Source organism: Impatiens glandulifera, chromosome 5 (assembly GCF_907164915.1).
Source record: "Impatiens glandulifera chromosome 5, dImpGla2.1, whole genome shotgun sequence".
Classification (NCBI taxonomy): domain Eukaryota; kingdom Viridiplantae; phylum Streptophyta; class Magnoliopsida; order Ericales; family Balsaminaceae; genus Impatiens; species Impatiens glandulifera.
Window position 1 is genome coordinate 15,062,184 of NC_061866.1, and position 23,179 is coordinate 15,085,362.

A 23,179-nucleotide genomic window follows, 5' to 3' on the forward strand; every position below is an offset into this window, starting at 1 on the left:
CCTGGCACATGGGCTGCACTAGTCCGGGGCTTGCCGGGCTTACTCAGGGCCGGCCCTCGTAGACGTGTTGCGATATCTATGAGAGTAAATTTTGATTTTTCTTAATTTATAATATTAATTGTTCTAAACACCTTTTATAGTAAATAAATATATTCCTTTTATAATTTTAAATGATTATTTTAAAATCTTTATTAAGAATGTAAAAATCTATAAAAGATTTATCTTTAAAAAGACAATTATATAATCTATTATTTTATCAATTTTAAATGATTATTTTAAATATCTTTATTCAGATTGTAAAATTTTATATAAGATTTATCTTTTAAAACATAAAACACAGTTATTTAATCTATTATTTTATTAATTTTAAATGATTATTTTAGAAATCTTTGTATGTATGGTAAGTAATTATATTAAGTTTATCTTTGAAAAGAGATTCATAGAATCTTTTCTTTTACCGTAATATATTACATTTTTTAGATTCTAAATATTTTATTTTAGAAACTATTTTTCAAATTCATAGTCTTTTATATTTCTTTAAATACTTTTATCTTTCTTTGGATCAATTAAGTTTAAGTTGACATATCAAAAAATGCACAAATTACTCTTCAATCTTGTCTTGGTGCTATTTCTTATCATTTCTCGTAAGTTTAATAATTTCTCTCTAAATATATTAATTTGAAATGTAAAGATATAATTAATAACTAAACATTCATAACTATTTATTTTTTTACAGAGAACGGTAGAGTGATGTCAAATATGTGTTGGAATAAGAGCGCTACTTTTAAAGGCATGTGTTTTTCCAGCGTCAATTGTTTAAGGCATTGCTTAGACGAATCTAGTAAAAATAAAGACGGAAGTTGTAACTCTTTTAAATGCATATGTATAAGTACTTGTAAAATCCCTATTCGTGTTCTTTAACAATTACATTTGTTCCAACTATGGATATGAAAAGAAAAATAAATAAATTATAGATAAAAGAAATCTTTCTTGTTTACTTTGTTGTAATCACAACCTCTTATTATTAATCTTGCTACTTAATCCACAATAAAAGTCCCGTCCCTCTATAAAAAACATTAATTTTTTTTTTGTACACAAGCAAACAAAGTCTTCAATTTGAAAAATTATAGAAATATGTTTTAATGAATAGTATAAAAAATATATATCTATCTTTGAACTATGATTAATTATAAAATTGTCATTATTTATAGTTTTTATTTATAGTTTTATAAAAGTTAGTTTTCAAAAGTCACCGTTTAAAACCATGTAATATAATAAAATATATCAAACTATTTAAAATATAAATGAAATAGTAATGGTAAGCACTAACCATCAACACATCAATTTAAAATATTAAAATAATTATTTTAAATTATTTTTAAATAGATAAAATCAAAATAATTAACCCTAGAGAAAAAAACCCAATTAAAAAAATTAATTATAATTAATTATTGTACTAATTAATAAAAATTAAGAGTTAAGACCAAAATAATAAAAAAATTTATTTGAGATAAATGTTATTCTCATTTTATCTTAAACAAATTTTAGAAAAATTGAGGGACAAAAATAAATTATTTTGATGAATTGTAATATCCATTTCATCTAAAAGAATTATTTATTTAAACCTTAAAAATATACAAAAATAAATAAAATAAATTGATAATTCTTTTGTCATAATTATTTTAATATTTTATGTATTTAAAAAATTCAAAATTTAAGCGAAACGATTGAAAAAGAAATCAATTCCAAACAATCTCTTAAGGTTTTAAATAAAAAATAAAATTTGTGATCATGTATAGCTGAAACTAGGAGAATCGGCTTTAGTAGGTAATAGAGTCATCGGATGAGCATTGAATTTTCATCCAGCGCCCAAGAATCAACTGCGTAGCTAGTTGTAACCAAAAAATGCGCGCCTGGTTCGCAGTGGTTCGAAAAATGGTTCGGAAAAAGAAACGCCCAAACGCGTGCAAAACGACACCGTTTTGGCCTCCAATATTCTTCTTAATCGCGACGCCGAGAAGATAAGGATGAAGATCCGTGGTTAATTTTTTCCAAGTTAGAACTCAATGTTAGTCCACCAAAACAGATGATTCAAGGCCCATAATGATCACCCTAAGATGGTGATCATTCTCCCTACAAAAATATGGATAAATATTCCCTCTTTCGGCCAGTTAAGAACAGTCAAAACACCATTAATGGGTTTTGGCTTATTTTAGCCCACTTGGAGCTCACAACCCGCCTTGTGAAGCTATAAATAAGCTAGAGGCAGCTAATAAGTCTGGAAATTTATAACCTGACTCTAAGTCAAAGAGTTTTAAAAGAAAATCTTCTTCAAAAGTTAAGGGATTAGTGGCTAGCAGGAAGTCGTCTGCTAATCAAAATCTTATGCATTAATCACAACACAAAATGGGAAATCCATCAGAATAACTCAAATATGGATTCCTAAGGGACTAATTGATCGAGGACCCAATTAAATATGGGTACCAAAATGTGTAAATATTTTTTTTGTAGGTGATGCAGGAGGATTGCAGGAAGAAAGCAAGAAGAATACTCTTTTGAGTATACAACCTAGAAGATCAACAATGGCTTTTGCCACTAGTAGATTAAATGTTTTTATTTGTTAAAAATATTTTCGGTCCTTGGACCACAAAAACTGTTTATTATGCCTTTTTGACCCTATACAAAATGAGAGGGAAAATTTATTTGGAAATAAGGATACTCTCTAGATGAATATTCTTAATCGGTCTAATTAGACGAGTATGTCTAAAAGAAACGGCTTGTACTTAGACGTATCTTTGCTCAAAATCTATACATCTAAGTCTATCTATTGAGGTTTAAAATCTACGCGGTTAGACGTACACGTCTAATAGATGTTAGACATTTTTATGTTATGAGCAAAAGGATGCTCACGTCTAACCAAACACACGTCTAACACGTGTTATTTATACGGAATTACACGTACATGTCTAATAGAAATTAGACGGATTTTTATATAACACGGAATTAGACGTATGCGTCTAATAGACCCATCCGTCTAATAGATGTTTAGTTATATGGATTTATGCAGTAAGAAAAACGTCTAACTACGTGCCGATTAGACTGATCAATGACAGATGTCCCACGTTGAGAGTTATTCATTTTTCCCACTCAAAACATTAAACAGTCATCTCTTACCAACATGAAGACACGTGTCTTTTAAGTTTAGAGATAATGACTGATATACCCTCATTTTTAATGATGACTCCTTGAAAAAGGACGTCTAACATTAATTGCTGGGATATACCCTTAAAAAAAGTGACGGTTATTCTGTGTATCTTTTCTCTGTCTATATAAAAAAGTGACATTTGTGCATGAGTTCGAAAGCTTTTAGGTTCTCAAAATCCTCAAGAACCCTAGTTTTCTTTACATTTCTCTCTCTAAAACTCTCTCAAATCTTGTGTCTGTTCATATTTCTTCAAAAATGGTGAACAAGAAAATCACTCCCGGTCATTGTACTTTGCAAGTGGATTTTCTATCGGTCTACACTTTCGATCAATCGGAAGTGGTGGATATGTTCAGAACCCTAGAATATTCTGGGTTGAGGAAGTATCTCGGTGGTCCTTTCATATTCTATGAGAAAGAAGCTCGCGAGTTCTTCAAATCTGCAACTATGGTGGGTGAATCCATCGTAGCAACCGTCAACGGAGTGAAGTTTTCTTTCGATGAAACTGTTTATGCCGAGTTCTTTGAACTTCCAACGGAGGGGCACACGTTCGACTTGATTCTTTCATCAGAAGTCATGGAAGAGATGAAGAAGACCTTTTCTGCCGATGGTTCGATGATCCATGTAAATGGAAGCAAGAAGGTCCTTAAACCTCATTTCATTCTGTTGAACGACGTGGTAGCAGCGCTCCAAGGGAAATCTGTCTCCTTCCATCTCTATAGTCAATACCGTTTTGACTATATGTGCGTCATTTCAAAGGGAATCCAAGTAAACTGGCATCTACCCTTTTCCAGAACCTTTTCTTTTTGATCTGTCAAGCAAACAAGGAAAGCATAACGTATGCGGCTCAACTGAGTCGATTGATGGAGCATTTGGGGTTCCTGTTGGTGAACCCGAGCAAATCAACTCTCCGAGAGTATTTACTGCCCTTACAGTCGTTAGTACCCTAATAAGAATAAAGAACAACATGGAATGTGCCTCTGGTGCATCCAGTTATCAGACATGTGGTAAGTCATCCACTCGATCAAAACAACCGTCTGCTTCTGTTATGTCAACAGAGGCAAAGAGATCAAAGACAGTGAATGAATCAGAGGCCAGTTCCTCCAGTTTGAAAAGCTCCACCAAGAAGGACTCCGAATCAGTTGATTCAAGGTTAAGTCAAGGTCTAGGCGTACTTGCTACAACTCCAATGTCCTCTTTGTCTTCTCCGGCGACTATCCTAAGAAAACCTTCGAGATCCTGTGTCTCAAAGGAAAAGAGGACGAAGGCGCCCCACGCGTCTAAATCAATGAAGGTACCGTCCTCTTCTAAATATGTGGCCGATGTGCCTAAGTTTGATGTTCCTATAGTGGAACAAGATGAATCTATTTTTTCTCCAATTAGAGAATCTACTGAAGGGCCCGGTGTTGAGTCAGCAAGTCCAAATGATGAAAATGCTGACAGAATTGAGTCTCATGTTGTTCAACCCGATCAAGTAGCCACAGGTGCTACAGAGTTATCTCAACCAGAACAAGGTGTAGTTCTTACCCTTGTTGCTGGTAAATCTAATGAACAAGAATCTTCTGTTCCCGCTTCTAAAGATTCTTTGGTAGCCGGGAAAGTTATTCGTGTAGAGCTCCCTACTGAGCTGTGTAAGAGACCCCAATCGGCGTTCGAGTTGATGCGTTCTGCAAGAATGTCGAGTGGAATTGTGTTTAGTGAACCCAGACCTTCTCCAAGACACGTCGAGGTTGTTGGAAAAGGTAAGAAGATTGCAACTCCAGTTCCCGAAGAAGTATCGGAGGCAACAGGCATTGTTGACCTCGTGTTAGATCTAGTTAAATCCATTGCGGCTGAAAAGTTGGAAATCTTTGAATCATGGTCCCTGGAAAGATTGTCTTCCAACTACAATGAAACCCTGTCAAATTCTGCAATAACCCGTGAGTGGAAGAAGCGTGTAGCCAATGAGAAGAAACTTCTCAAGTGGGCTAAAACTTCAGAGGTGGCTGAGGCTCTGAAGAGAAAAGATCTTGTTGAAGCATGCTTATGTGTAAGAGCTTTATTCCTAATTCTTGAAGCCAGAAAGGCTAATTTTAACCCTGTTGAGAAAGGCTCTAATGTGGAAGTAAAAGTGTTAGAGAGGTTGGATGACATCATGGACAATTACGTGTCGGTTGCTTCCCGATACATTCATGGCGCTAATTGCTCTGGTGCAAAACCATTTGATGATGATGAACCGATGGATATCCTTGATGCTGATGATGATGCCGATGAGCTAAACGATGCTCTTCTGATTTAATTCGAGAATCTGTCTGCTAAAGAAAGACGTATTCTAGATCAACCCATTCAAGAGAATCCTCATGAAGAGTAAGTAATTGTTCAAGAACCTGAACAAGCTCTTTTAACGTATGAAGAAGAAGAAGCTGATGTTGAAGAGGCTGCTCAAGCTCCTTTTGAAGAAAATGTCGTCATATCCCTTGTTGTGAGAACAGAGGAAGCCCAAGAGAAGGTGGCTGAGGTTACTCAGCCAGAGATTATCAGATCTGAGGGGGAAACCTCCAAAGATAAGGATGTTGAAGAAGAAAGTTCCTCATCTGAGGAGGAACATGATCAATACGCAAGTTATCGAAAGCCCCTTCTATTCCCCCAACACCATTGTGGGAAGTGTTCATGAAAATATTAACAATCCTCTCCACTACTCTGGAGATCTGCTTGAAATATTTCAGAGAGCTGAAGATGAACTGTTGGAAGAAGAGCAAAATGAAGCTGCTAAGGTAGCTGAGAAGGATCAACCGGAGCAATCCATGCAGATTCATACAAACTTTGAGGCAATTCAGAGTATGGAAGCAAAGTCTCAAGAGAATTCATCAAATGAAGAATCCTCTACTAAGGGTAACAAGATTTTAAAGTCTATGACTTCTGTTCTCTCATCTCTTCAGAAGAGCATGATAAAGGCCTTGAACACCCAGGAAGAAGAAAGAAAGGATTTTTCCGAAATTATCAAAGTTCATACTAAATTGGATAACACTTTGAAGAAGAACACGTATGAGACTCATGTCTCAAATTTAAACTTCTCCAAGTTTGAAAAGAAATTCTACAGCCGTCAATCTAACATGATGGACCTTGAAAGGTGCATCAATGATGACCGTCATAGGGAGACTTTGGATGAAGTCAGTCTGGTGAAGAATCAAATGGTGGAAATTCAAGGTTGTTTATGAAGAAATGATGGTAAACGACAGGAATTTGCTGACTCTATTACAAGGAAGTTTCAAGCAAAGGAGAATGCAAAAGCTAATGCTGAAAGAGATCAACCTCGAATCACCCAAGGCGAGTCAAGTAGAAGAAGTGACGGTGTGTCAACCGTCACTAGATCCAGACGGGCTCCATGTAACGATGATAATCCTAGGCCAACAAAGAGAGGTGGAGGTCGAAGCGGTGGTGATCGTGGAGGTCGAAGTAGTGATGGTGGTCGTGGTAGGCAATCCGGGCTTGATCAAAGAGGTCGTGCAAGCGGCGGTGATCGTGGTGGTAGATAAAGTGGAAGCGGTCGTGGTGGTCGCAACTTTCCTCCTTTTCTGAATATGCTATTCGGTCAAGACATGAGTCCAACCGATCCTCGAGTAAAAAGAGAAGAACAATAATTTCTTTTCTACTTATGTCTTTCAAACAATGTTTCTTTGATAATACTCTAAATATTGGTTTTTGGAAGTTTGATGTAAGTGAACAAGGGTTTGTTTATTTATGTGATGAATGTGTATTTTGTATATATATGCAGGTTTTCAATTTCTTCATCAAAAATGGGGAAATTGTTAGGTCAAATTATTTTGACTAAGTGTTGAAATAATTTAACCATTGGAATTTTGATGATGAAATGATTTATGCGTTTTGATGCAGGTGTATCGAAATCATACTTCAATGAGATTTGGCTCTAATGAGGATCATTAGACCGATTTTGGCATTAGATGCATAGATTTAGACGTGCAGTCTAATGAATGCAAAGAATTAGACGTGCAGTCTAACTCAACAGAGTTAGACGTGCAGTCTAATGAATGCAAAGAATTAGACGTGCAGTCTAACTCAATGGAGTTAGACGTGCAGTCTAATGAATGCAAAGAATTAGACGTGCAGTCTGACTCAACGGAGTTAAACATGCAGTCTAATAAATGCAAAGAATTAGACATGCAGTCTAACTCAACGGAGTTAGATGTGCAGTCTAATGAATGCATAGAATTAGACGTGCAGTCTAACTCAACGGAGTTAGACGTGCAGTCTAATGAATGCAAAGAATTAGATGTGCAGTCTAACTCAACGGAGTTAGACGTGCAGTCTAATGAATGCAAAGAATTAGACGTGCAGTCTAACTCAACGGAGTTAGACGTGCAGTATAATGAATTCCGGAATTAGACGTGTGGTCTAATATATCTACGGAATTAGACGTGTAGTCTAACTCAGTGGAGTTAGACGTGCAGTCTAATATATTTGCAATTAGACGTGTAGTCTAATGCATACGGAATTAGACGCATAGTCTAATATATACGAAATTAGACGTGCAGTCTAACTTAGTGGAGTTAGACGTGTAATCTATTGGAATGTGAAAGTTAGACGTAAGTCTAATTCCTTCAGACAAGTCTGACGTAGAACCGAAATTAGACGTGCAAACTAACTCAGTGGAGTTAGACGTGCAGTCTAATGGTTTGTAACAATTAGACGTGTAGTCTAATTGATGAAAGTTAGACGTGAGTCTAACTCCTTCAGACAAGTCTGAGGTAGAACTGGAGTTAGACGTGTAGTCTAACTTAGTGGAGTTAGACGTGCATTCTAATGGTTTGTAACAATTAGACGTGTAGTCTAATTAATGAAAGTTAGACGTGAGTCTAACTACTTCAGATTAGTCTGAAGTGATTATAATTAGACGTAAGTCTAATTCCATTAGACTAGGCGGTCTAATGGACTCTGTTATTAGACGGGGATGTTTGATTTCATTAGACGAGGTCGTCTAATTGAAATACGTCTAATGCTAAGCTTAAGAAGTATGCTTGAAGCTAGCACCCGCCTACCCACGTCCTATAACTGTACCCTACTCCTGCTCCACTTTCTAGTGAAGATCAGTACAACAGCTATATACAACCAATCAACGGATGCCACGTAAGATAATTTTCCTCATATTACTTGTTTTGCAGGTACATCTCTTATGGAATATTCGGCGCACTACCAGTGGTATACAGCCACAATCCTCGTGCTTAGAACCTTCTTTGTACAATGGAGGCTTTCCAATGGAAGAGTGGCATGTATCATTCTAAAAGATTCGACCGTTAGTCTCTAGCCAGTATTTATCAAATCTCAAGGACAACGGACAATCTTCCTCAATTATCGAACAACTAGTTTTTACAATCTGCCTTGTGAACAAACAATCTTGCTTACTGATATTCAAGAGAGAGAAATCAACCCTTTGCTGTGAAGCTGCTTTCCTAATTGTACTGTGTGTGAATCATGAGAGAGCTAGTATCAAAAACACTTTTAGATGAGTGATATTCTTCATCTTGTAATTGAACAGAGTGTGTTTTGTTCAATGGTGAGCTAAGTGTGTACAAACTTATTTGATTCTAATCATATTATAGTGAATCCTTCCGGTGGTTGGAAGAAGGGGTGACGTAGGAGAGTTTCTCCGAACATCCATAAACAAATTGCTGTGTTATTTCATTTCTGTCATCTTTTCATATTTCATCTTGAGCTTTAAACCCAAGTAAATAATTATGCCTTGAATCTGTTTCAAGTGTTTACAAAACTTTGCGTAGAATAGAAAGTGAATTAAATCCCTAACAGAATTTCTTTTAAACCGTTTTTCATTAGCCTTCATCAATAACCAGACCCCCGTCTCTATCGATAAAGCTGATCCTATCAAACGGTAATATATTCTTGCGATTCTGGTAGTATAGTGTAGTACAACAATATGCAATTTTAATAACAATGTATGTGGTAGTCGTTAATTTGTTGAGCTCTACTTCCATCTGGCTGGACACTCATCTGACTTAGATGCCTCATCTTAGACGTACATATGCTCAAGTTAAACGACGTCTACTCACGACGTCTACTCACACGCGTTAACTTTGAGTTGTGCCTGATATTATGAAACTATAATTAATTAATTTTGCACCTGATGAGATTCGAACCCATACATCCGTGTGAAAGGAGGGAGTACTTACCACTACACCACTTAAGATGTTGATATCTAAATATATATTTATATAATTGATATGACTAACAATTATATATATATATATATACTTAGTTTTATCCATTCATTATCAAAACAATTTCATCAATCATCAAAATCAAGTATGTTAATTATCTTAAATCAATTAAGACATTAATCTAACAGATTGATATCTTTAGATGATGATCAACATATTCCTGGGAGCTTTATGAAACTACCTAAACCCTTGGATTAAAGAATTCAAACTCAAAAATAAGAATTAAAAAAACTGCATTTTGTGTTCATGAGGACCGAGAGGTCCGATCGAGCATCCTCGGTCATGACCGAGACCCAAGACTGAGAAAAATTTGACATAGGACCGAGAATTTCAAATTGGACTGAGAAGTCTGACCGATTTTCTTGAGCTAGGACCGAGGAAATCCTAGACCGAGAGGTCTTATTTTGGGACCAAGACTCCTGAACCCTTAAACCGGGGAATCCAATATTGGGACAAAGAATCCCAAACCTTGGACCAAGAGGTCTGAGTCTGGGGTCGAGACTTCCGAGATATAGTACCGAGAAGTCTAACCTTGGGACCGAGAATCCCAAACTTGGTACCGAGAATCCCTAACATGGAATCGTGAGTTCCTGAGCCTAGGACCAAGTGACTTAGCCCTAAGCTAGCCAAGGACCGAGAGGTTTACACACCTCGACTTGAAACTTAGTACCAAGCTAACCCAGGACCGATAGATTTATACACCTAGACTGATAATTTCTAGCCAACGATCGAGAGTACATAACACCCTGACCAATAGTCTGTACATCCCGACCGATAAAATCGGACCCAAACCCTAAGACATCGATGCCCTTTTAGGTTCTACTTTTCAAAATGTAAAATTAATTTGGTAATTTTGGGACCTTAATCAATTTTCTAAAAATCCTGAGAGGTTGGAAAATAATTTCAAAATATTTCGGGGATGCTTCCGAAACAAATATTTTGACTAAGGATTCATTTGGCGTTTATTTCTAAACCCTAACACTCTTAAAAATAATTTATATTCTTCGGGTATAATCCTCTTTAGTGAGCAATAAGTATGGCATTTTAATATTATTGTATCATTATTTCAAATAATGTTAACCTAGAAGCATGACTAGGACCGTAATAATCGGTTAAAACACAAACTTTATAAAACTGATTTTAAAAAAACCAATTTTATAAAGTAGAGAATGTTTTTTAATGGGTACAGAGGACATAGCGCGAAAGCTCTTTTCTGAGTATCAACAAATTTCGAACGAAACAAAACTCTAGTCTATAATACGTTTGTACACGTACATAATTTTTTATTGGCTTTCTTAAAATCAATTATTGATTTTGTCTTCAAATAAATAATATTTCCTAAAATTAATTAAGTATAATTAATTTAAACCGGATTTCATAAAAAAATATCATATCGTCATTTTATTATAACAAATCCACATATTATTAAAATTTGAATAAAATTAATTATTTTAACATAATTGATTTTAAATGATGCCAGATATTATTAAAATCTTTTAAAATGATATTTTATTTTAAAACGATTCCTGACACAAAAACGAAAGTTGAAATTATCGAGTCTCGAGTCACTCCAGGTCGGCATGCCACGTTTCGACCACAGACGTTGCTACGAGATTCCCGAGGGTTACAATAATAATTTTGATTTGCAATCACCACACAACTAATAAATCATGCACTTAAAATTGCAAGTTGAATGGGAGGTTATCACTAGTGTATGCATTTTTAAAGTCCCTATTTTTTTTAATTTTAATAACCATGTCTTTAAGTGCGTTTCGTACATCAACAATTAGTTTGAGCCCCATGCTTTATCAATCATGTTCGTAACCCACCTCGGTGTGAACGATTATTAAAAGAATCGTCAAGTTTGATGATTGTAGAAGTTTACAACATTTATATACGCTTCCTTTTTAAAATTTGTTAGGGAAGTTAATTTTTATGTGATCGAAAATTTAACTTTAAATACGAGACTTTACAGAGGATCCATTAATTTACTATCTAGTAAAATCTAGGAGATATTGAGATTTTTATTGGGAAGTCGTCATATAGAGTTTTTCGATTGTTATCAACATTGCGACCATAGAGACTCCACATTACTTTTAAAAAATAGGAAAATAATTTAGTCCTTTTAAAATATAGTTTATACTTTACTTTTAATCTTTTTCCATTTTATATACCCTAAGATTAAGGGTGATTTTATCCACTATTGATATGGTCTTATGTTTTGTGTACAACAAAAACAAATGAAAGAAAATGTACAACAAATGAAAGACAAACTAAAATCCTACAAAAATAAACCTCACTTAATTCATTCGGAAGGTTAATAAAGACTAAGAGTTTAATATCCAAATTCGAAGGTTATTCAAAGTCTACCAAATTTAGGATTTGAAGTGAGTGTTTATTTAAGTGTGTAATGTTCAAGAAAACTCATGAAGAAATCTTTTTTATTTTTGGACTTTATACTTATATATTTTGGTTTTGTTAGGCTTTTATGTTATGTTTTGATTTAGTTTAACGTAGAATCAATCAAAAACTCAAACTTACATCAAGCAAACCAAAAAAAATACAAAATAATGGAAGTTTTCGCCAAAATGGACAAATCAGTAGCTAAAAGGTGACAAAGGGCAGGTTGTTTGAAGAAGGAAGCAGTAAAAATAGTCCATAAATAATTGCTGCATGAGGATAATAACCAATAAAAAGCGTCGTCGCTGTGGGTTAAAAAAGCGTGAGGAGCAGCATTGGACGTTATTCTTGGTCGAACGACTCTAAAATCCAAATAACACGACCAAGTAACTTGAAACAAGAAGAAAACTAAAATATTTTAGTCAAAAGCTTTTATCAAACAACTATATACAACAATATAATATAAATACAAGACTTTAACAAAATATCACAGAAAAAAAATCAAGATCAAGATTTAAAATCAAGAACATACATATTTTCCGTAATTTCTCTATATATTTTGTTTTTTCGGTCAAACCCTTTTATAATTGTTTAATATTTTTTATATAAATAACATTCCTACAAAATTTAACTTAAATGTAATTTGTGAAAGGCCTAAAACAAAAATAAACAAAAATAAGAATTTGAAGGTTGTTCAATTTTGTGTAAGTTTTTTTGTTCTATTTTATATTTCGGTCACACCCTCTAATAATTATCTAATATTTTATCATATTCATATTAAATAAAATTCCTACAAATTTCACCCAAGTGTGATGTGTGGAAGACAAAAAAACAAATAAGGAAAATGAAGCTCATATATTTTGGGTCAGTTTCGGTTGTGAAAGGATCGACGTAATCGATAGAGACAGGGGTTTGACTATTGATGACGACTTCGGATAAAAGGTTTGATATAAATCCTATTAGGGATTTAAATCACTTTCTATTCTTCACAAACCCTTGCAAACTCTTGAACGATTCAAGTGCGGACACGTTTTCTCAGGTTTGAAGCTAAGAACCAAAGAATGAGAAGATGACGGAATTTAAATGACACAAAGAGTTGTTTAAGGATGTTCGGAGCAAAACTCTCCTACGTCACCCCTTCTTCCAACCACCGGAAGGATTCACTATACGATTCTTAAAATTAAATTCAGTTGCACGGCTAACTCACTATTGAACATAACAGACCCTGTTCAACTTACAGTATATTGAAGAATATTACTCATCTAGATAATACTTTGATTCTAACACTCTCTTAATGTACCCACAGTAAATGCAAGAAAGCAGTTCGTTCGTGTATCAGCTTGTATGTTCGCGTATATTCTGATCGATCGATAGCTCATCCGTTGTCCTTGAGAATCTTTAAGTAGAGAGTAGGCATCACTGGTCGAATCTTCTATAATGACACGTGGAGAACTTCCATTAGAATGCCTCCATAGTACACATGTACAACAGACTCTAAGCACCAGGATCGTGGCCGTACCAATCTGGTAGTGTGCCAAATATTCTTCTAGGATTTTCCTACAAGAAACAAGTAGTGGGAAGAATATTTGCTTACATGGCATTAGTTAATTGGTTGCAACTGACTATCGTAATGATCTACACCGAATAGTGGACCAGGAGTAGCATACAGCTAGTTGATCGTGGGTAAACGGATGCTAGCTTCAAGCAACTGCTTAAGCCTGGCATTAGACGTTTTTCAATTGGACTGACAAGTCTAATGAAGTTAGACGCCCCCGTCTAAAAGTAGGATCCATTAGACCACCTGGTCTAATGGGATTAGACGACACATCTAATTACGTTTCCCATCAGACTAATCTGAAGGAGTTAGACTGCACGTCTAAATCTCATCTGTCAAACGACACGTCTAACTACGCTTCCCTTCAGACTAATCTGAAGGAGTTAGACTGCACGTCTAACTCTCATCTGTTAGACTGCACGTCTAACTACGCCTGTTAGACTGCACGTCTAACTATGTATCTATTAGACTGTACGTTTAACTACGTATCTGTTAGACTGTACGTTTAACTATATATCTGTTAGACTACACGTCTAACTACGCTTGTTAGACTACATATCTAACTACGTATCTATTAGACTGCACGTCTAACTACGTATCTGTTAGACTGCACGTTTAACTACGCCTGTTAGACTGCACGTCTAACTACGTATCTACTGCATGTCTAACTACGTCTGTTAGACTACTTATCTAACTACGTATCTGTTAGACTACACGTCTAACTACGTCTGTTAAACTGCACGTCTAAACTACGTCTATTAGACTGCACGTTTAAACTACGTCTGTTAGACTGCACGTCTAACTACGTCTGTTAGACTGCACGTCTAGCTACGTCTGTTAGACTGCACGTCTAACTACGTCTGTTAGAATGCACGTCTAACTACGTATCTGTTAGATTGTACGTCTAACTACGCCTGTTAGACTACATGTCTAACTCAATACGTCTAATAGCCAATAAGTCTAATGAACCTCATTCAGACTTAGTCTAATATATATCATGTTTTCGATACACCTGCACCAGAAACAATTAGACGGCTTAGTTTAAGTTTTATACACACTCATCATCAAAATTCCATTAGTCAGAATACTTTGACCCAACAATTTCCCCTTTTTATGATAATGTTAAAATTTGCACAATTTAAAAGATAAACATCCATCCAAAAAAAGAAGGAGTCAAACTTGTTCACCAGCTTACAGAAATAAGTTCCAAAAACCACCATTCATAAACCAAGTTTAAAGAACTAAGTTCACAAACTAACAAAAGATAGTTTATGAGAAAATAGATTATTTATCTTCCATTTTCACAAGTGGGTCGATTGGGTAGCGAAATCCTTGACATCTGAATTCCTCACCATTCAGAAGGTTTCGTAAAGGAGGGAGAGAACGACCACCACGACCACTTCTTCCACCATGATCACTTCCTTCACTTCTACCACCACGATCACCTCCACTACTTCTACCACCATGATCACCGTTACGACCTCCTCCTCTTTTGATTGGCCTATCGCTATCATTACCGATTTTCTTTCACTTTGATCTAGTGCCAATTGAAAAACCACCACCTCTTCTATCGCTATTGTCATCGCCTTGGGTAATGAGATTCTTCTCTTTCTCGGCAGCCGCTTTAGCATCTTTTTCATCCTGAATCTTCCTTGCAAACGAATCAGCCTGTTCCAACCACTCAGCACCAGCTCTGCTCATATTTCCTTGAATTTCAACCATCTGATTTCGAAGAAAGCTTATTCCATCCTTAACTTCATTATGGAGTTCAACGTCATTTTCCTTTTCACATTCGATCAAATCGCTTTGTCGTCTGATGAAGTTCTTTTCAAATTTGGTGTATGTCTTGTTGAGGGTATTAATCTCGTACATGTTCCTCTTCAATGTTTTCTCCATCTCATTATGGGTTTTAAGAAGATCGACAAATTCCTTCTTGTTTTCTTTCTGAGTCTTCATAATCTTTACCATATTTGATTGCATTTCAGCCACATTCTTCTGAAGAGTGACTATTAATGCTGTCATAGACTTCATAAGCTTCGTACCACCAGCAGATGATCCTTCATTAGATGAAATCTCTTGAGAATCTGCTAGAGCGGTCTGAATGGGACTAATATGGGTGTGAACCTGCATGGACTGCTCGGGTCCATCCTTCTCTAAATCACTTTCAGACTTTCCTTCTTCTTCATCATCAAGAAAATCTTCATGTACCTTGTGAACCTGACCGGGCGACCCGTCTGAATGATGAGGAAGGTTGACAACATCATCATGAATATTCGCAGCATTGATATTAGGAAATGATCGAGGCTTGGGTGATCCTGGAATGAGACATTGAGATAACGTAAGCCCTTCTGATGATTCATAATTTTTAGATCGTTCCCCCTTAGATGAGGAACTCTTCTCTGATTCCTTGTCATTTGAGGGTTTCCTCTCAGATTGAGCTTCATCAGGCTGACTAACTTCAACATCCTTTTATGGAGATGCCTCTGCTTCGAGAACAGGGGACTCCAACATTTCCTTTTCCTGGGTAACAAGAGCATGAATAGGTTCCTTAACAACTTCTGGTTCTTCGATAATAGGATTGGATGGAACGGGTTCCTCAAATTTCTCAATTCTGGGTTGATCCATTTGACGTTTTTCTTCAGCTGAAAAACTTCCCAATTCTATAAGAAGAGAAGTAGCTTGCTCATCTTCAACAACATCACGATCATCGAACAAATCCATAAGTTCATCTCCATCTGAGGAGCTTTCAAAAGGACTAACACCTGAGTAAATGCCTAAACTAGAACTATAATGAAACGTTCCTACTCATATTATAATAACTACTGCTCAAACCTGTATATTTATTTATCATTAAGAACACTAGCTGAAGCCATATACAACTTGTCATGTTCAAAAGATATACTTCATATATACATGCTTCTTCATAACAGCTACAAGAAGCTACAACAAAATAACCCTATCTTACTAACATAATTTTGTACCAAGTCTTATATACATGAACACGTAGGTAGTAAGAAAGGACCCAAAATAAAAGTCAAGTGTTTATACAAGAAGACAAATAAATCTAGCAGCATCGGTCCCTCCTCCCACACTCTCTCTCCAACAGCTTGCTCCTCTCCAAGCCTCATTCCTTCAAGTATACAAAAGTTAGGGCTGGGTGCCTACACCACACACAAGAATAGTGAGTCTAATGACTCAACAAAAAATTAAGTATTTTAAAACCTGCTGGAATGCTTTGCTTTTAAAAAAGAAGATGTATGCATAAATGTTCATACTTTAAAAACCATTTGCATGTTTATAAAGGGGCCTGTACAGTAACATCTTGAGCCATATTTGACCCTACACCATTCAGAGCTGATCCTGAAGGTAAGGAATACGTTTGAGCCGTATTTGGAAAGGCACAATTAGGAGTCCATCCCTAAAAGCCCTTAACTTGTTTGGACCGTCTTTTGGTTGGACAACAGTAAATAGAGCTCATGCTAAATACTCTGGTCTCTTAAATAATCAGCCAGTACATTTGGAATCAACTGACTAGAGCTCATGCTAGCCAACCTCCTCCCGTTTCCGTCAATACTCATTCATCAATAATATGCGCCCATGTATGCATAAATCATAAGGGTTTCTGTTTTATAAAAGTATATACTTAACAAATCATGGAAACCCTATCATTTTCTGGAAAATGATGACCCTTGTCATACTTTGAGAAAACAGATTATTTATAAACCAAGTTTGGAAATAAAACCAGATTATGCTATAGAAACATGTATTTCAAACATATATGAAAATTATGCAGAAAATACTTGAGATACATAGATATGTGTGGTTTTAAGAGTGAGTTTAAGAAAAGGCTTGCCTTAATTTCGAAATTGGATAAAAAAGATGGTCTTGGATAGGGTTTGCTCTTGCCGTTCTTCAAAGTTCCTAAGTCTTGCTTAAAGAGAGAGAACTGAATTTCCAAATAAATTAAGGTAATGGGGGTAAGGTGAGCTAATGGTTGCTATGCTAAGTGTGAAGCATGCAGCTGGGGCAAGTGGGAAGCATGCAATTGGTTAGGGTGGAATGTTATTAAGTTATCAAGTGTTCAAATTAAATGATAAGCAAGTGGGTTTAATTAGTGACTAAAGAGAAAATTAAAATAGGATTAAACTTATCCTAATTATCTGGTGGGTCCCTTCTACATGGGTCCTTGCCACTTGCTATATTAATTATAAATCCTAAGTATAAATAAAAACCCCTTTATCTAATGTCCTTTGTACATATTGTTCTACATTTATAATTTAACACATAGAATTTATACCCCAGTTCTTAATAATAGTAGTAAGTCTATTCTTAAGTATAAATTATGAGCCTCTTCTACATGGGTCTTTCTACAAAATGTCCCACAATATAATTAACACAGCATTTTTATATCTCAGTCCCTAATAATAATAATAAGTCTATTCCTAACATGACTTATAAGTGAATACTTAAGGGTGAAAATTTCAGTAATTCACCCTTGACCCTACTAGCCTTTCATAACAAAAAAAGATGAGTTTGGGCATACAATATAAGGCCTTGCACAAAAATTCTATATTTTCAGAAAAAGTTTGAAGCTTTAATGGCGGATTTTATTTAGAGCTTGATTGAGGGTTTGAGAGTGAATTTATTGCCTTCAGTTTGTTTAGGGAGACTATTTATATCATCCTAAGGTCGGTTCATCGGCCGAGTGGACTGGATTAAATCAAACAGCCATTGATGGCATTTTGGATATTCTCCGATCAATTGTCGATATAGGCAGCAATGATGATGCGAATATGAAGCAACGACAAAGTTCCATCTTTAAAAAATCAAATATGGTTACGCATATTCATCAGTTCATCGTCACGAGGAAGACGAAGATGTAGGGTGGAACGATATTGTTTCGAGCTTCCATGTTTGAACATTGAGGAAGGGATAAAACGTCGTTGTTTGGAGCTTAAGTGCTGACGTTGGGTGTTCCATTAGCGCTTCATTGGCGATGAGCAGCCCGCACACGTGATAGGATCGACGACACCAATAGAGATGGGGGTCTGGCTATTGATGATGACTTCGGATAAACGATTTGATAGAAATCCTATTAGGGATTAATATCTCTTTCTATTCTTCACAAATCCTTCGAACTCTTGAAACAGATTCAAGTGCAGAAATGTTCGTCGGATTTGAAGCTTTGAACTAATGAAAGATGAATGACATAAAGTAAAGAACACAAGAAGTTGTTTATGGATGTTCGGAGCAAACTCTCCTACGTCACCCTTCTTCCAACCACCGGAAGGATTCACTATACTTCTTTGAATCAAATACAGTTCACTAATCTAGCTAACTCTTTGTTGAACAAAACAACCTTTGTTCAACTTACAACACTAAAGTTTTCTCACCGAAAAGACAGTATGTAATACAATACATTCACAGCTAGACGATAAGTGAGATGTTTGATTTCAGAAACTTTCTTAATTAAAAAATAAAGCAACTCTCTCTTTCTTGTATTTTTCAGCCAACAATTTGTCCATTGTCTTAGGAAGCAATTTATTCTTGAAAAACTTCAACGGTCAAATCCTTCTTTTGGACACATGTCATCTTTCCGTTGGATGTACTATCCATGAGGTACTGGGTAGTACAACAGAAAAGATTCTTGAGATCGTGGTAGTACAATGCAGTACATGCAATTTGAATTATGGCAAACGTGGCGGTTATTCATTTGTTGAACTCTGCTGTCAGCTTCTTGGAAGAGCATCTGCCTTCAGATGCCTATCTGATCATCTTAGCCGTTTATCTGATTAGACGCCCCCATCTAACAGTCTATCAGACGCCTCATCTTGGCCGTTCATCTGATTAGACGCCCCCATCTGATCAGTCTATTAAACGCCTCATCTTGGTCGTTCATCTAATTAGACGCCCCCATTTGATCAGTCTATTAGACGCCCCCATCTAATAGTCTATTAGACGCCTCATCTTGGTCGTTCATCTGATTAGACGCCCCCATCTAACAGTCTATTAGACGCCTCATCTTGGTCGTTCATCTTCTTAGACGCCTCATCTGATTCGAACCCAGGTGTTAGGATCTAGGTTGCGGCTGGAGGACCGGGGTTGGGCCGGTTAGCGCGTCTCACTCAAAGGGTGGTGGTTAATCCGGTTAGAGATTAACACCGGGGTTTCAATACTACACAAACTGTCACAAACCCTTGAACTAGGTTCAAGCGCGGAAGAGGTTTGCTTTCAGGTTAAAGCAGCACACTTGTATGATAGGCAGAACCGGTTTCGGATGATGAAGGTTTGAAAATTGATGGGTCGGTTTCGGTAACCTGGTGATTCGGCTTGGATAGAGTTAAGTAGGTTAGAGCGGTGTCGGTAAGTTAGTACAGGTCGGTTAGGAAAAGGAACCGGCAGAAAGTAAATAACAAGACAGATTTTATGGATGTTCGGAGATAAAGCTCCTACGTCACCCCTTCCTCTCGAAACCGCGAGAAGGATATTCACTAAGGAATACAAGTACAATCCGATCGAGACTTATTTCCTGCTCGATAATAACCTTACAATTTACACCGAAATTGTAAAATACACACTTCAACTTTAGCACTTAGGCTTTCTCTTAGAACACAATCTTATCACTTGAATTAAATGCTCGCTTGTCTCAATTTTTCCTTTGTATGTGCCGCATTTACTCTTCTTCAATTGCTCCTTTTATAGGTGAAATATGCCAACGGTCATATTTCACTTCCTTGAATCTGATTGGCTGAGCAGAGGTTCAGTGATTCAGTGATTCCGTTATTCAGACCCTGCGGTCATCTTTTCAGACCTGGCGGTCAATTGTTCAGACATGGCGGTCAATCTCACAGACTTGGCAGTCTGTTCTTCCGGTGTGTAAGACAAACCTGCTAGGTTTGTCTTTTACTCAATGTGGTAACTGTTGGTTAGACAGTTGTCTGTACTTGGAAGATCTCCTTTCTGAGTTATCCCGAAGTGGAAAGATCTTGTAGGACTGTCTTCTGCAGCCTGCAGACTTTCCTCAGACTTGTATGGATATGGAAGTGTTCAGTCTGTTTCTTTGGTATCATCTTCAACAGATACCCGAATTGTCTTCTTATACTGGTCGGTCATCTGACTTAACCGAATGGCTTCCGGTGTGATTGGTTTAACTGGACAGCTTCCGGTTATTTTTTGCCTTCTGGCTGATCGGCTGTCTGGTGTTTCCGGTTTTTAGGCTTTGGCCGATCCTTTCTTTGTGCGGTGATGTTCCAAATGTTCTGGTCGGTTTAATGACTTGACCGGTTAGTCTTCTTAGCCGGTTCATTTGTTTGACCAGTCCGGTTCCTTGTTCCTGCATGGAAGGTTTATTTATGTTAAGTTCTGTGAACCGGTCTAATTTTATCTAACAATTTCTCCCTTTTTGATAATTTTATTTAAAATTATCAAAACCATGTAAGTTTGCAAACGTAGGCCGGTTCTTTATTTTGACCGGATTTTTGAAACTAACTTGGGAGAATTTTCGAAAAAGTTTGGAAAAATTTTGAGAAAAAATTTTGGAAAAATTTTATCTTTTATCTTATCAATTTCTCCCTTTTTGATTATTTTATTTAAAATTATCAAAACCATGTAAGTTTGCAAACGTGGGCCGGTTCTTTATTTTGACCGGATTTTTGAAACTAACTTGGGAGAATTTTCGAAAAATTTTGGAAAAATTTTGAGAAAAAATTTTGGAAAATTTTTATCTTTTATCTTATCAATTTCTCCCTTTTTGATTATTTTATTTAAAATTATCAAAACAATGTAGAAATGCAAGTATAGGCCGGTTTCAAAAATAACTTTATATATGAAGGAAAAACCGAAAAGGGGAAAATATTATATAAACACTAAAATAAACATAGTTAAGGAGAAGGGAGCCCCTATTCTGAGTCGGAGAAGTTGAAGGCGGCCATCATATCCTTGGTCCGCTTTTTCGTATCCGGTCTTGAGACTCGCTGTCTTGTAGACCGTCGCTCCAAGTGCTCTTCATCTGCATCTTCGGTGTGAGTAGCCGGGTCCGGTTGATTTTCAATAACCGTTTCAGTGAGTGAATCCAGCAGCCCGACTACTTGAGCCTTCTTTGATGATTTCCTTTTCCGTTTCGCCGGAACCGAAGAGGAAGGAGCCGCCGTTTTCTTCTTCTTGTGAGCGGTTGCAAAGTCTTCGAGCCCTTGTTTTTGTGCATTTAGCCGCTCTGCATCCTCTCGTTGCTGATCGGCTACGGACTCTTCAAGTCCCGGATACTTATCCCTTGTCCTTCGTTCTCGCTCGGCTATTTCATCCTCGGTAAGTTGCGGTGGCTCCTTCTCTCTTCTTGCTTCTTCGTCCAGCGCATCCTGGACTTCCTTAGCCTCTCTGGAATTTGCCTCCACAACCGCAATATCCGCATTCACCTTGGCCTTGATTATTTCATCTACTTGTGCGGTGAGTGCCTTGAGGTCGGCTTCGAGCTTTTCGTTGCGGTCTTCAAGGCTCGCATTCTTCTTTTCCAGTTCTGAGACCCTGCTAAGTGTCGAGCCAACTAGATCCTCAGTGACCTCTCTTAATTGTTGTTCGGTCTCCCTTTCAAGCCGATCGAAGTCATCCTTTATCCCTGAGGTGGTATCTTCCAAGGCCTCGGTTCGTTGAAGATGATTGTTGCGCAACACCACTTCGTCCCGGTAATCAGCTTCGATTTGTGAGATCCGGTCCTGTCCCTTTACAAGATCATGCCTTGTCTTGTTGGCGAACCGGAGTGACAAGCTCACGGTTCTCTTCATTTTCTCCTCTAACGGGTGAACCGTTGAGTCTGCAAACTCTTGAAGAAGGTTTTGACCCATTCTTTTGTGACGCCCGGTTCAGAGACCCCATGTTTTTCAGTGTCAAGTTGCGCGGTGAGAGGAGTCTCCGTCCTTTCATCGGCTTCCTTTATCACCGGATCCGCCCGAGGAGGAGTTGCACCATGATCGGTCTCAGAAGCTAGAGAGTGTTGTTTTCCTCGCTGTCCGACCGCCGCCTCAAGTCGTTCAATTTCTTCTGCTAAGTCTCCTTTCGCTGCCTCAAGTTTTTCTAACACCAAGAGCTGTAAGTTAGCCTCCGGTGTTCCCTCGACGTACCTTTCCTTAATTTTCCGGATCCGTACGGTTAGCTTCTGTAGCCTGGCTCGCGGTCTTATGATGGTGGTTCGGCCCAAGGCTTCGTGAATAGTTTCAGCGTTGGTGAGGCTCATGACTGTTTTCTCTATTTCCTTCAGCCTTCGGAAACACTCTTCGTCGGTTAGGCCCGGTAACATGTGTTTGTAAAGTCTGTCGAATCGGTACTCGTGCCATTCCCGGTATAATTCGCCGACCGCTTCAGCTCGCCGTTCAATGTCCTCCAAGATTCGGCGCGCTATAAAATCGGCCTGCTTCTGGTCGTCCTCCTCCTCCTCTTCACTGCCTTCTTCACCGGCCTCGGCGCTCTCAGGATTTGCGCCCGTACCGGTATTATCGGGACTTGTTCCCGAATGCTCTTCTTCATTCGGTCTTTCTTCATCGGTTTTCTGTGAGTCGGTTCGTTCAGATGAGGAAGCCGATTCGTCCTCATCCCTTGTTTGTGATGGCGGTTCTGAGAATACTAACTTCTCCTTGCCCTTACTTCCGGTCTTTTCTTTTGCCGGGGCCGATTTCGTTGCGGATTTCTTCTTTCGGCCACCTGTGGAACCGGGGGCCCGCTGCTTCCTCTCCAGGAAGTGTTTGGATCTTATTAACCTTCCTGTTGGGATAATGACACTAGGACCGGTGTTGGTGTTATGAT

At 37.3% G+C, this 23,179-nt stretch overlaps 2 protein-coding genes across 2 annotated transcripts; one reads left to right on the forward strand and one right to left on the reverse strand.

Moving 5' to 3' along the window:
- Positions 1–5,541: 5,541 nt before the first annotated feature.
- Positions 5,542–6,717, forward strand: LOC124939059 (translation initiation factor IF-2-like). The gene is made up of 4 exons (XM_047479571.1): positions 5,542–5,548; positions 5,596–5,798; positions 5,908–6,186; positions 6,421–6,717. Exons 1-4 carry the CDS (start codon positions 5,542–5,544, stop codon positions 6,715–6,717), a joined length of 786 nt encoding a protein of 261 aa, XP_047335527.1.
- A 14,568-nt stretch (positions 6,718–21,285) lies between these two features.
- On the reverse strand, positions 21,286–22,164 carry LOC124939060 (inner centromere protein-like). The gene has a single exon (XM_047479572.1). It carries the CDS (start codon positions 22,162–22,164, stop codon positions 21,286–21,288), a length of 879 nt encoding a protein of 292 aa, XP_047335528.1.
- Positions 22,165–23,179: the final 1,015 nt, after the last annotated feature.

What these genes read in the sequence shown, in the direction of transcription:
- LOC124939059 (XM_047479571.1), top strand. An exon ending in AGGAGGAACATGATCAATAC is followed by an intron (nt 5,799 to 5,907) that starts GCAAGTTATCGA and finishes GAAATATTTCAG; the next exon opens with AGAGCTGAAGATGAACTGTT. An exon ending in ATTTTTCCGAAATTATCAAA is followed by an intron (nt 6,187 to 6,420) that starts GTTCATACTAAA and finishes GGTAAACGACAG; the next exon opens with GAATTTGCTGACTCTATTAC.
- LOC124939060 (XM_047479572.1), bottom strand. Translation starts at nt 22,164, where the DNA reads ATGAAGAGAACCGTGAGCTTGTCACTCCGGTTCGCCAACAAGACAAGG.